General features: G+C 41.9%; 1 protein-coding gene across 10 annotated transcripts in view; it reads right to left on the minus strand.

Moving 5' to 3' along the window:
- The window catches only part of dlg3 (discs, large homolog 3 (Drosophila)), a 534,760-nt gene that overhangs the window by 249,704 nt on the left and 271,507 nt on the right, over positions 1 to 13,549 (minus strand). For all 10 annotated transcript variants that reach the window (XM_072595179.1, XM_072595178.1, XM_072595175.1 and 7 more), the window contains one exon: positions 11,876 to 11,929. In XM_072595179.1, coding sequence (XP_072451280.1) covers positions 11,876 to 11,929 — 54 coding nt within the window. The remainder of the gene's footprint in view (positions 1 to 11,875; positions 11,930 to 13,549) is intronic.

Here is a 13,549-nt window from a genome sequence, read left to right on the forward strand (position 1 = left end):
GCGAATAAGAACCTTTCTTCATTCCAGTGCCACTCTCCCATTAACCATGCGGTCAGTCTCAATCATTACACATACCATCTAACCATTGGTTGTGGCACTCTACCTTTTGTATCTTGCAGGCTCTGCTTGCTTCTCATGACCTCTGTGGAGAAATACCTGTCTCCCCTAGATGTGCCCTCCTTGACTTCCAAGGATGAGAGTACTGAAGCCCCAGAGGAAGCATCAGCAAGCTTCCTTTGCTCTTGACAGTTCAAATACTGACATCTTAGGCATAAAGAGTGAGGGTATATAATCAGGTGAGCATCTGACTGCAATAGCTAAATGTATTTTCACACAGTTTCGCAATGCTTCATGGCCATAGATGAAGCTGAATGGATGCAAGTCTGTGCTTAGAGCCTATTGAACCATCTAGAAGTAGGGAGGGCAATGCTCACATACAGTATTGGGTCCTCATGATAGCTTTGGCTTTCCTAGTTTAACATTCTTCATGATTTTCTCCCTCGGTCTGAAAAACTACCAATCAATTATCCACCAGTGGCTGTGCCAGGGTGGTGCAACAGACAGAGAGTGTTAACATTGTAGGATGGCTGAGGAATGGGAAACCTGCTTACCTGTACCAATTGTGGCCAATTTGTTGCCCTTTAAAAGCCCTAGGATTGGTGTTTGCTGCAGCATTCTCTTCATAGGTTGAGTCATTTACCCCACCTACTCCAAGTTTACTCTTGGTCATCATCTTCACTATAACACAATTTTCAATTTGTGCCTTGATAGAAAGTGACAGTGAGCACTCCTCTTCCAGTGGCTGCCAACCATAGCCTGAAAATGCCAATGAGCCCCCAAACATCAAAGATGGCACTGGATATGGTCGACTCCTTGCGAGCTCTGGTGTGCAGATAGAAATTTCCTATTTCCTCCAATCATTCCACACTCTTTAAACTTAATAGCATGCTTTTAAAAATTATTAATAACTCTTTCTTTATCTAAACTCACAGGTTTGAAGCTCCTTCGATCCTGGATGAAGGCAGCAGACCATGTGGTGCCCATGCTATAGAATCTATCTACCAGGCCCACTGTTAAGGAAGGCGACCAGCATTCTTAAAGATCCATCCCACTCTGGAAATGTTTTTCTACAACCTCTACCATCGGGGAGAAGGTACAGAACCCTGAACACACACACCAGCCAGTTTCACAACAGTTTCTACCCTATTGTTAGAATACTGAATAGACTCACAAACTCTTAACGTTCACCTGTACCTGTGTTTTTGTTTTTGCTGCTGTTTACCTATTATTTATTTATCAATGCTACTTAACTCTGTGACCTGCCTGTATTGCTTGCAAGACAAAGCTTTTCACTGTGCCTTGGTACACGTGACAATACATTCAATTCAACACCCACATCCTCTTCCTAGTAGCCCAACCTGTAAAACCCTCCCTTTTGCAAGATCCCACCCCATCTGTCCACAAGAGTCTATCCCATCCACACAGGCCTTAGTCTGCAATGTGACCATGCCAGGTATGATCACATGCTATCCACTACTGCACCCCCCTCCACTTTCAAACCAGACTGCTGGCCCTCCTTCTCACATTACATCCTGCTAGCCATGCTGTTTCTCCCCTTGCAAATCCTACCTTCATTCTCCTTCACAACTGTGCTACTCTCTTCCCGGGAGCCTGAAGGTCTTATTACTGGAGAGCAACCTGCTGAGCTGTAGTCCCACAGCAATGGCTCCACTTGGCCTCTTTCCCCTTAGTTTTCATGAATGAACCTGACGGACTGACCCTGGTCCACCACTCGATCAACATGACTGGGTGAGACTTAACTAGACCCTGAATGGTGCCTATATATCACTGACTGCATTAGCCTACCTCATCGACTGGCCACCACTGAACCAATGGACTGATCATTATCCACTTCCTGGCCAGCAGAGGCACAGACCTCTGACCAATAGAATGTTCCTAAGTGTTGCATACTTGGCTGCTTGTTTGCTGCATAGGCAGTGTGGTTGCTGCATCAACTGCTGGCACATAGAGCACCTGTGATATTCATGTATAGCACTGAGGTTCTACAAACCCCGAGTTTGAGGACTACTTAGTGACAAGATAAGCTGTCTGTTTTTGTGATTGTGTTAATTGGCACAGCAAGGCAAGGGAAGGCAAGGCAGTGATGCTGTAAGCATGCAGATAGGTACTAAGTAGGTAAGCACTAAAACAACAAGTGAGCAGTCTGAGTAGCCCTGAGATGAAGCCTAATACAGTCTGTGAGCTGGGTATATGTGCCTATGTGCGAAGAAATTCACTTCGGCTTTTTGTTGCTAATTGCAAAAGTACCCTGCATTGCAAGTCTGTATTTCTAGAGAGCAATGCTAGTGCATTGGAGAAGTTTTAGGATTGTCATGAGGGGTTGCTGGATGCCATATGTCAATTTTCACAGAGAAAAGGTGTGGCTGACACTAATGATTGTTCCCTGGACTGCGGTTTAATTGTAAGTAACATGGAAGTCATTCAGAGCAATCAACGAGGGTTGAATCCTTCAGAAACACATTGGCTTTTTTTGGTCAAGTTTTATTGTCTTTGACAATAGTAAGTTGGCAGACTGAATATTAATAGGGTGAGTAGTAGTATGAACATGACATTTCACTAATGTTAATCCCCATCATTTGATATCTCATCACTGTCCAGTGAGAATCTTGCCATATCTTGTGAAAAGCATGAAAGATGGCATAAGTTGCTCTTGATGTTGAAATGGGCCTTGTCGTACCTGTTCAATTCTGCCGCAGATCTTGTCATGATCAGACCCCCATAATATTTACCTGAGATTATCCACTCATGACAATTAACCCCAAAGATCACAATGGAGGTCCACCTGTTCAAAGTGGACATAATACATGATCTTTGGATTAAGGTATCTGTGACTTGCCTGATGGCATTATGAACTGCCATGTTTGAGATGCCAGCAAGGTCTGCATCTTATCCTTGAAACAACCCAGAAGCATAAAAGTTAAGCACCACAGATTTGACAGTTGCAGATAGGTAACTGTAATAATGGCTGTCAAACCTTAGGTCATTGTAGCCCAGTGTTCCCAAGAAAAACTGCCGAGATAGATGCAATCTCCTATGAGGTTTGCAGATGCTGGAGATTAGAGGTAAGATTACAGTGGTGCTGGAAATACACAGCAGGTCAGGCAGTATCCGAGGAACAGGAAAATCGATGTTTCGGGCAGGAGCCCTTCAGCAGGAATGCAGCTGGAAGCCTGGGGGATGGATAGATAAGTGGGAGGGGGTGGGACTGGGGAGAAGGTAGCTGGGAGTGCAATAGGTAGATGGAGGAAGGGGTAAAGGTGATAGGTCAGAGAAGAGGGTGGAGCAGATAGTGGGATGGAAGATTGACAGGTGGGGCAGGTCATGAGGATGGTGCTGAGCTGGAAGTTTAGAACTGGGGTAAAGTGGGGGCGGGGAAATGAGGAAACTGGTGAAGTCCACATTGATGCTCTGGGGTTGAAGGGTTCCGAGGCGGAAGATGAGGCATTCTTCCTTCAGGCATTTGGGTGGTGAGGAGTGGTAGTGGGGTAGGTCCTGCATGTCCTCGGCAGAGTGGAGAGGAGAGTTGAAATGTTCGGCCATGGGGCGGTGAGGTTAATTAGTGTGGGTGTCACAGAGATGTTCCCTGAAGTGCTCTGCAAGGTGTCCAGTCTCCCCAACGTAAAAGTGACCGCATTGGGAGCAACGGATGCAATAAATGGCATCTCCTATGCAATCTCCTATGACACTGGTGCTCTTTCACCTGCATCTCTTGGGCTGTAGATTTAATCCTGGTTGTATCTTTTTCCTCTTGTAATCCCTCTTTGTGTTCCTCTGCTCTCCGTTGATCTGGAGAATGCTCTATCAAAGCACTTCTTGCAGGTTTGACCAATGTTAGAGCAGCCTATTCCCATTTCAGTTACCACAGCTGGCGGTTTATTCACACCATTTCCTCTGGCAATCTCTGTTTCCCAAGTAATGCCACCAGCCTCATGTCCCTCTTGGGGGTTTCACTATTCACTGTTCAAAAAAGCAAATTTCTCCATACTAGTAGTCACAATTTTATGTCATGTATTGATAAAATGAACACAATTGTTTTAAGCATGTTGACTAGTAGAACTCTTGGCTTGTTGCTTTTTTTTTAACGACAACTGCAGACTAACGTGTCCCAGACATTGTGTTTTTTCTGTGCCGGCGGATGAAAATTTCAAACCACTCTGAGGTCTGTTAAGGAGCTCAACAGTCTGTTAGTTGGAGGTGTGTAGCTTTTCATGTTTGAAAACTGTCATATTCTGGCTGGTTTGGAATCCAGTGAGCTCTACAGGAATGCAATTTATAATGCCTGTCCACACAGGTGCTCACCCCCAATGACAAATTGAGAATCCAGCCCATAGTGTTTCTCCTCCTGCATTACTCATGCCTCCAGCAGTCAATTCTTCACTATGGATCTCTTACTCTAACCTGATGTTCACTTTGCCATAACTTACATTGCAGCAATATTGTTGAGTGTAGCTTGCCTTCAAGTTAAAACCTGTTTTGAAGAAGAAAAGGCTATTGGTACTGTGCGAACTGCACAGAAGTGTCTGGGCTTTTCTGTTACGTGTAAAGTCTGAAGGCAACTGGCAGGAGCTGACAGCAGCATAGGAGCTATTTGGGCTAGTGCCACAATTAGTTAGATGAGGTAGACACATAACATTTGCATTTTATTTCATCTATTTTAATCTAACAAGTCACGGAGGCACTGAATCATTATGCCAGACACATAAAAAAGGACTAAATAATTTCTACTTCTATACAATTGCATTCTATAGTGGACATGAATAACCAGTTGAATTTAAATTTGTATAGTATTAATATTTCAGCAACAAAGTTATTGCATGAAGCATTTATCATCTTGACCAATATATATTCTTACATTTCATAATTCCACTCATGACATAACCATTCAACATGTGTTTAAGGTTCTAATTAGGAAAACAACAAATACTTTTGAAGGGAATGCATTCTAAATGTTCATCAATTTTTGGGAGTGAGGGAGATTTCTTAGCTGATTTTTTTGTTTGTTTTCTTATGTCTTTTTAGTTCTACACTGCAAATCCATGTTACAACTCATCTCCGACATGTTATGTAATGTTCCCCACTATTATATCGTTTTTGTCTTCTTCAATTAAACTCATAATCTAAATGCTGAATACTCACTTTAGTGCACCAACATTCCGTTGAGAATCATATTTAAAACTACATGAAGAATTTCAAATATGGCCTCATCAATTATGTCGACAAGTTTACAATAACCTTTCTTATAAGAAAATGCCCTCAATTTGTATCTAATAAGTGCTTTCATTATACAGTAGAGGTTTCGATTTAAATAATCAATCTCAACTTCTTTTCATTCATTGCCAAGGGACAACACTTTATTGTGGTTGGTTTATCCTCTATAGTGACTCATTCAAGAGGGTGAGCTTTCTCCCAAATGATGTGATTTGGCATTGGCTTTGTGAAATTTTCTTAAGCAGAATTATTTGTAATATTTGTAGAGGGTGTAATAGTGGTGGTGGAGGTGGGAGAAGATGTGAGTACTGAATGCATCTAAAAAGCTAGACCAACAATTATCCAGAAGCAAGGAACTAGACAAAATAAAGGAACTAGGGCCTAAAGCTCCTTTTTTTAAATTATCCATATAGTTTTCCAAACAAGGCAAACGAGGAAGCAGATATTGGCAGTGATAGAGATCAAAAAAAGTCTGCTGCTAGAAAATATGGAAAGAAATTGGTGAAACCAGTGACTGCACTCACAACCACAGCTAGCTAGACTACTCAGTAGCTTAATAACTTCACTAGGTTAGCCATGGCATAATTAGCCAATCATATCTCATGAAAATTAATTGGAATAACATATTTATCATAATGCTTGTTTTCTTTGTGATTAACACCATATCTGTCCTATAATGTTTATAAGATACAATGACAAACTTCACTGCTTTTTCCATTCCCTGAAAATACTTAGCTCATAACCTAATAATAAATGATGCACAAGATATCTATATTTATGTTTCCTGTATCAGTTACCGTCTTGGCAAGTACTTTGGCCCAAGGATTTATTTCATAAGATAGCAAATGGAGGACATTAATACATTCTACTTTCATCCTAAAATATCCTAAAATAAAGAACAAAAGTGGGCAGCATGGTGGCACAGTGGTTAGCACTGCTGCCTCACAACGCCAGAGACACAGGTTCAATTCCTGCTTCAGGTGACTGACTGTGTGGAGTTTGCACATTGTCTGCGTAGATTTCCTCCGGGTGCTCTGGTTTCCTTCCACAGTCCAAAAATGTGCAGGTTAGGTGAATTGGCCATGCTAAATTGCCCCTAGTGTTAGGTGAAGGGGTAAATGTAGGGGAATGGGTCTGGGTGGGTTACGTTTCGGCGGGTCAGTGTGGACTTGTTGGGCCAAAGGGCCTGTTTCCACAATGTAAGTAATCTAATCTAAAAAGTGGAGATTTCTGGAAAAGTTCAGTAGTTCTGACAGTATCTGTGGAGAGAAGTCAGAGTTAACGTTTCAGGTCGAGTAACCCTTCCCCAAAACTGATGGTAGCAAGAAAATTAAAAATCAAAAGAACTGTGGATGCTGAAAATCAAAAACAAAAACAGAAGTTGCTGGAAAAGCTCAGCAGGTCTGGCAGCATCTGTGCAGAGAAAACAAAGTTAACATTTCAGGTTCAGTGATGATGGTAGCTAGGAAAATGTCAGTTTATATGCAGAAGGTAGGGAGGGAGTAAGGAGTAAATGATATCTACCATTAGTGCTGACGAAGGGTCACCAAACCCGAAAGGTTAACTCTGATTTCTCTTCACAGATGCTGCTAGACATGCTGAGCTTTTCCAGCAACGTCTGTTTTTATAGCCAGGAAAATGTCAGTTTATATGTAAAAAAATAGGGTGAGGTTAGGGGGTAAGGAGTAGACGATAGTTGGGGATACAGCTCAAAGAGAGAGAAAAACAGTTGGTCAGACAAAGGAGTGAATAATGATCTTGCTAGGAGAGTGAATAACTATTAATGGAGACTACTAATGGCTAACAATGTGTTGTGTTGTAGCAGATTGTATGATAACAAGGCCTGGTGTTTGAGGCTTGGAGTAAAGACATGGGAGAGCTCAAACCCTAAAGTTATTGAACTTGATATTGAGAGAGTCCCCAACTGAAAATGAGCTGCTTTTCTTCCAGCTTGTGCTGAGCTTCACTGAAGCACTGCTGCAAGCCTGAGACTTAGATGTTAGCCAGGGAACATGGTTTTCAAATAAGGAAAGTACACCAAAAAGGCAGATCCTCAGCTTCTAACCTCTCATCCCTGAAAGGAAGAAATTTTGGAAGTCGAAGAGAAAAACAATGGACATAAAGAAGTTGCAGAGATTGGATAACATAATCTCTTCTTATGTCTGTTAAGTTCCTGTTGCTCAACTGAAATTAGTCACAACATAGTAAGAATGTGTCAGCTCAAAATTTGGTTGAATGTGCCAGACCACTGTACACCAGCAGAAGAGCACTGAGAAGAGCATCAAGAGGAATCTCTCCTCTCTTCTTCATCACCTTTCTACAGAATTTTCAACAGTTCTTGTGTTACCCAGCACCATTCATAGACATTAGCTTAGGTGAAGTAGAGAGAGTTGAGTGTAACATATGGGATGATGACCTGAGTAACAGGGACCAAGAGGAGCTAGAGATAGAAGCTAATGAAGTATTTGCTGCAGCAAAGTCAGACACACAAATCAAGAGAGGAACCTCTTGTATCAGATCACAGGTGTGGCCTTTCAGAGATTTTTATAGAATCATCAAATGCCTGCTCTGGCACAGGAGTTAATTCTTTTTGAGACACTCTGATGAATGTGTGCGTGATTATACTGTCAATTTTGAAATGTATGGTACAGGTACAACAATCCACAATTGAGGTCCTTCAACCAGAGGAATGAATGTTAACTTAGTTGCATTTGGAACTGCAGCTGTAGCTGCTGCCATATTTGCTGCGGGCATCAGACTGGAGAGAGGTTAAGACTTCAATGATATTTTACATCAGATTTTCAGAAAAAGTGACTTGGCACAGCCTTTGACACAGTTACTGACACTGTCAACTGGCTATTTTTGTAGCTATCATACGGCTTAATAAGCTATTATTTGAGCTCCAGGTTCAAGGCACAGTGGTTCAGTGTTTAGTACTGCTGCCTCACAACGTCTGGGACCTGAATTTAATTCCAGCCTCAGGCAACTGTCTGTGTGGAGTTTACACATTCTCTCCATGTCAGCCGTGGATTTCCTACAGTGCTCTGGTTTCCTCCCACACTCCAAAAAATGTGCGGGTCAGGTGGATTGGCCAGGCTAAATTGTCCATTGTGCCCAGGGATGTCTAGGCTAGATGGATTAGTCATGGAAAATGAAAGGAGAGGTTGGGGGGTGGGGCTGGGTAGGATGCTCTTCTGTGGGTCTGTGTGGACTCGATGGGAAGAATCGCCTGCTTCCACACTGTGAAACAGTTTGCATAACTGCTGTATTGTCTCATGAGGGAAATGCATTCTTTTGAGGCAACATCAATTGGTAAAATTGAGCTACAATCATCTTAGGCTGTAAAGAATGAAGTGTAGATACTTGTAGGTATTTTTATGTTCAGTCAGTTCAGTGACCCTATCCTTCTCGTCATACAAAAGGTAAAAAGAATCTCTAAGAGTACAACAGCTGCCTCCCATGGTATGTGCATTAAAGTGAAAACAATTAAGAGGAGCAATTGCACGCAGTGAAGCGGCCAAAGAGCTAGAGACAAATGTTAAACATGTGTAAACAGTCAGAAATGTAACAGTAACATTCAGTTCAGATATGGTCAAGATTCACAGTGAAAGGAAAAGATCGTGGTTCACCATATGTCACTTAATGAATGACGATCTATAAGGTAAATACTGAGAGATCTGGCAAAGAAAAAGGAAGTCCTGACACTTGCAATCACTATTTAGCTTCTACAAATGTCCCAAAGAACTGCACACCTAAACAAGTCATTTGGTAGTATAGTCATTATTGCAGCAGGTCAAGCAGCATCCGAGGGGCAGGAAAATCGATGTTTTGGCCAAAAGCCCTTCATCAGGAATAGAGGCAGGAAGCCTCAAGGGTGCAAAGATAAATGGGGGTGGGGGGTGGGAGGAAAGAAGGTAGCAAAGAGCACAATAGGTGGATGGGGATGGGGATGGAGGTGATAGGTCAGAGAGGAGGGTGGGGGAAAGTAGCAAAGAGTACAATAGGTGAATGGGGGTGGGGATGGAGGTGATAGTTCAGAGGGGACGCCGCCTCGGAACACTTCAACCCCAGGGCATCAATGTGGACTTCACCAGTTTCCTCATTTCTCCTCCCCCTACCTTACCTCAGTTCCAACCTCCCAGCTCAGCACTGTCCTCCTCATGATCTGTCCTACCTGCCAATCTCCCTCCCCAACTATCCGCTCCACCCTTCCTTCTGAGCTATCACCTCCATTCCCACTTCCATTCACCTATTGTACTCTTTGCTACCTTCTGCCACCCTCCTCTCTGACCTATCACCTCCATCCCCACCCCCATTCACTTATTTTGCTCTTTGCTACCTTCTTCACCCTCACCCCACCCCACTTATCTCTCCACCCTTGAGGCTTCCTGCCTCTATTCCTGATGAAGGGTTTTTGCCCGAAACGTCGATTTTCCTGCTCCTCGGATGCTGCCTGACCTGCTGTGCTTTTCCAGCACCACTCTGATCTAAACTCTGGTTTCCAGCATCTGCAGTCGTCACTTTTGCCTAGTCATTATTGCAGTCAATTTTAAACTGTGACATGAATCTATATTCACCTGAGCAGTTTGATTAAAGCTCAATTTAATATTCCCCCTCAATTTAAGTACCTGCTTAATTTAGATTTTTGAAGTCAGGCTTGACCTCATAATCTCAAATGAGAGAATATTATCATTGTTTCAAGACTGGCAGTGGGTATGTCAACGAAACAAAAAAAAATGTTGAGTTATATTGCCAAATCAGTAAAGAATAATTCCGAGGCTATTACATGCTGATGTTATGTGACAGTTAGCTCAAGTTACACCTTGAAAAGTATGTTCAATTTAGCTTTGATTAAAACACAAAGGACATGTACAAATTCTGGAAAAGGTGCCAAGAAGAGTTAGAACATTGTTTTCTATAGTCAAATATGAATTGTGAGAAAAATGACTTTCTTAGTGTGATGGATTTTTACAGCGATTAGCCTTCTGACAGCATGTCTGTTAATCACTTCTGAGTTACAAGGTCTCAGGTTAAATGTTACACTGAGCACAAAAATCAAAGTTAATGCTCTAGTGCCATACCAAAGGAATGCTGCACTGTCAGATGAATCTTTCAGGTGAATGTAAAGGATTCCCTGACATTATTTTAAGTAAGGATAGGGTATCCTTCCTGTCCTGGCCATTTAGCTTAAATCACATTTGAAAAACAACTTATCTGACCATTATAACATTGCTGTCTGTGGGAGTTGCTGTGTGCAAATTTATATCTGTGTTTCCTACATTACAAAAGTGAACATACCTTAAAATATTTAAAGCCCGTTATACACCCAGACAAGCACTGGCATTCCGAAGCAGCTCTGATTGGCCATGTCAGAGTCTAAATATATCAGAGAAGGGGAAGATGGCAAATGATTATCCAGCAGGGACCTGGAAGTCTTGAATGAGGTGGTGTTGCAAAGGAAAGGAATCCACTTCCTGGAGGACCAGAAGAAGAGACTACACAACCAGAACCCTCAGTTTGGTCCAAAGTTGCCACCTTTAGGAAGAATAGCCAGCAGTGCTGTAAGAAGGTCAATGACCTTCTCCATTTTGCCAGGCTAAGTGCCATACTCTTCCCCTGCTACCTCAGACTAATTCTATCTCTGTTACTGCAGCTGCTTCTCACTAAGGCACTGCCACTCAAAATATTGCCTGCAACATCTTCCCTCGTTGACTCTAACCTCACACCCACTAATTTCCCACACTATGAACTCTGCATGGTTTCTGTGCTACCTACTCTTTCAGGACACTCATCACCTACATCAGCACTAATAGCTCTGTGTTACCCACTTTCACCTCAATTTCTCCTTTTCTTTCCTTCCAGGAGAATAGGGTAGAAAGACCTGGATGACTGGACAGGTACTACCCATTCAGCTGCTCAGCACCCACAAGGAAAGAATCTTGGCTCTTGGAAAGGCTGGTTCTGCTCTTGTGGGGATGATGAGACATCTATGCACTGCCAAGTGAGTAATTATCACTTACCATTCCACTGCAACTCTCACAGTAACCCCGCTGCCATTTATTAAACACCACTATTAACCCCTGGCTGTGATGCCTTCTCTCTGTTTTGACTTGCAGGTTCCACCTGCATCTCTACCACAAGCAATACAGAGAAACAGCCTGATCCTACAGAAGCCACCTCCTTGACCTCTGAGGAGAAGAGTACTGCTGCCTCAGAGGCAGAATTGGCAAGTTTCACCCTTGCACCATCCATTAGCTCAGATACTGACACTTCAGGTGAGCCTTTAGCATAGAGTCTGGGTAAATAATCTGATGAGCATTTCATGGTGATAATTCCACAACTAGCCAAGGAAGAAACAACCCCAGTTACTATCACTTGGAGGACTCAGAGGACTGCCAGAGACCAGGCACACAACCAGAGGAGGAACCATGCACAGACCTTTCTCAAATCACTCTAGAGAAGCTGAGAAACCAATTCAGTGACAGAAGATGATGAGACAAAAATCATTTCCTCAAACTGTTTTCAGGGTACTCACACTATTTTCTTCAGAGTGAATTATAAACAGTAAATCATGTAAAGTACTTACATAAGGCCCAGAATCCAGAGAATCAGTGTTCACAATAATGGGTGGAGGGTTTGCCTGTAAAATAACAAACATAACAATGTTACCAATTACCACTCTACATCAGGTGATTACGAATAAATAGAATTCCAACCAATTGCTGAAGATACCAAGCCACATTGGTAATATATTTAGTGATGAATTGTACAGCAAATGAGGCATCTGACTAACCAGAAAAACAAACAGAAAGTGCTTAGAAACTTAGCAAGTTTGGCAGCATCTGTAGAGATAAGCAAAGTTAATGTTTTGAGTCCAGTAACCCTTTGTAAAGAGTAACAGTATGCAAGCTTCTTCTGTCTGCTAGCTGTAATGGCTTATAAGGATCCATATGTTAGCAATCACAATCGGTTCTTAACTGGACAGGAACCCACAAGACAAAATGACACATAATTCAGAGCTACACTGTCAGTTTCACTCAGATAGATCATTGGCTGAATTGTATTTCTTTTTTGGCTAAGTTCCAGTTGTGGTGGTTTGTTTTGGAGAGATTTCCCTTGCAAGTCCAAGTGAGATTTTTTGCTGTATCTTATCAAACTCACTGCATTAACTGCCTAGCTTAGGTCATCCTTCTTACCTGATTCTAGCCCCAGTTTACCACACCCCATTCCCAGAACAACTCACCATTCAGCGCATATCTATTGAAATATCAGTATCCTTGGTGTTGCACCATCTTTAAAGGGCTGTTATGCTAATGGACAAGGATTAGTCATTTGGCTTTCTCCCTCACTGGCAACACAATGGCAGAGTAGCCATAAACCATGTGTGTTTAGTAAAATAGGAAACTGAGCATTAATTAGGTGAGTTAACAAGATATTTAATAAGCATTAATCCCCTCATATAGTAACTCGTCACTGCTTAGCGTGAATCTTGTTTTGCTATCTGGTAGATGTATAAAAGATGCAGAAAGGTACTCCCAACGTTGAGATAAGCCTCACCAGAGTTCTCGTGTGATGCTGCCACATTCCTCGCCATAGCCAAGATGTTCAGGCCCTTATAAGATTATGTACCGTATGTTTGAGTGGTGCATGAAAAGAACAAAAGTCACAAAGGTACGTAGCAATCACTTCCGTGAAATTGAAGTTTGGGTGTATTTTTAGGATACAGCTAAGTGACTTTTACTATTCATTTACCTTGTGTTATACTTACTTCGATATGAGAAAACGGTGACCAAATTGTTGCATTTAATTTTCACCAGTCATATCTTAATTTTAATTTTTGATCGGGGAAGAAAACAGCAAAACCTGGAAAGGACTGGTCTAAACTCATTTTAAATGCCTGAAAATGGAACTCCAGTTCAGATCAATAACTTTATTTCCAAATCATATTGGTTTTTAACTGATTTTCATTCTTATTATAACTTTCTGTTTTCATCTCCTGGAATCATTATTTTACTTTTATTTGTTTTTGCTCTCTTACACTGAACTTGCTAGATTTTGAAAACTCTGTGCTTTGTCTGAATAATGCCTATTTTCCATCAAGGCAATATATTACAACATAGAGACAGATAGCCAAATCAGTCAGCTTTCCTGCCTTTGTATTCACAATACAATAAAATTAGAACATCAATGAGCCTCAAAATTGACCCCAATGGTTTCTCACTAGACCTTTTGAATAATTAGTACCAGACTTCATGAGTAA

The sequence above is a fragment of the Chiloscyllium punctatum genome, chromosome 25 (assembly GCF_047496795.1).
Source record: "Chiloscyllium punctatum isolate Juve2018m chromosome 25, sChiPun1.3, whole genome shotgun sequence".
Lineage (NCBI taxonomy): Eukaryota > Metazoa > Chordata > Chondrichthyes > Orectolobiformes > Hemiscylliidae > Chiloscyllium > Chiloscyllium punctatum.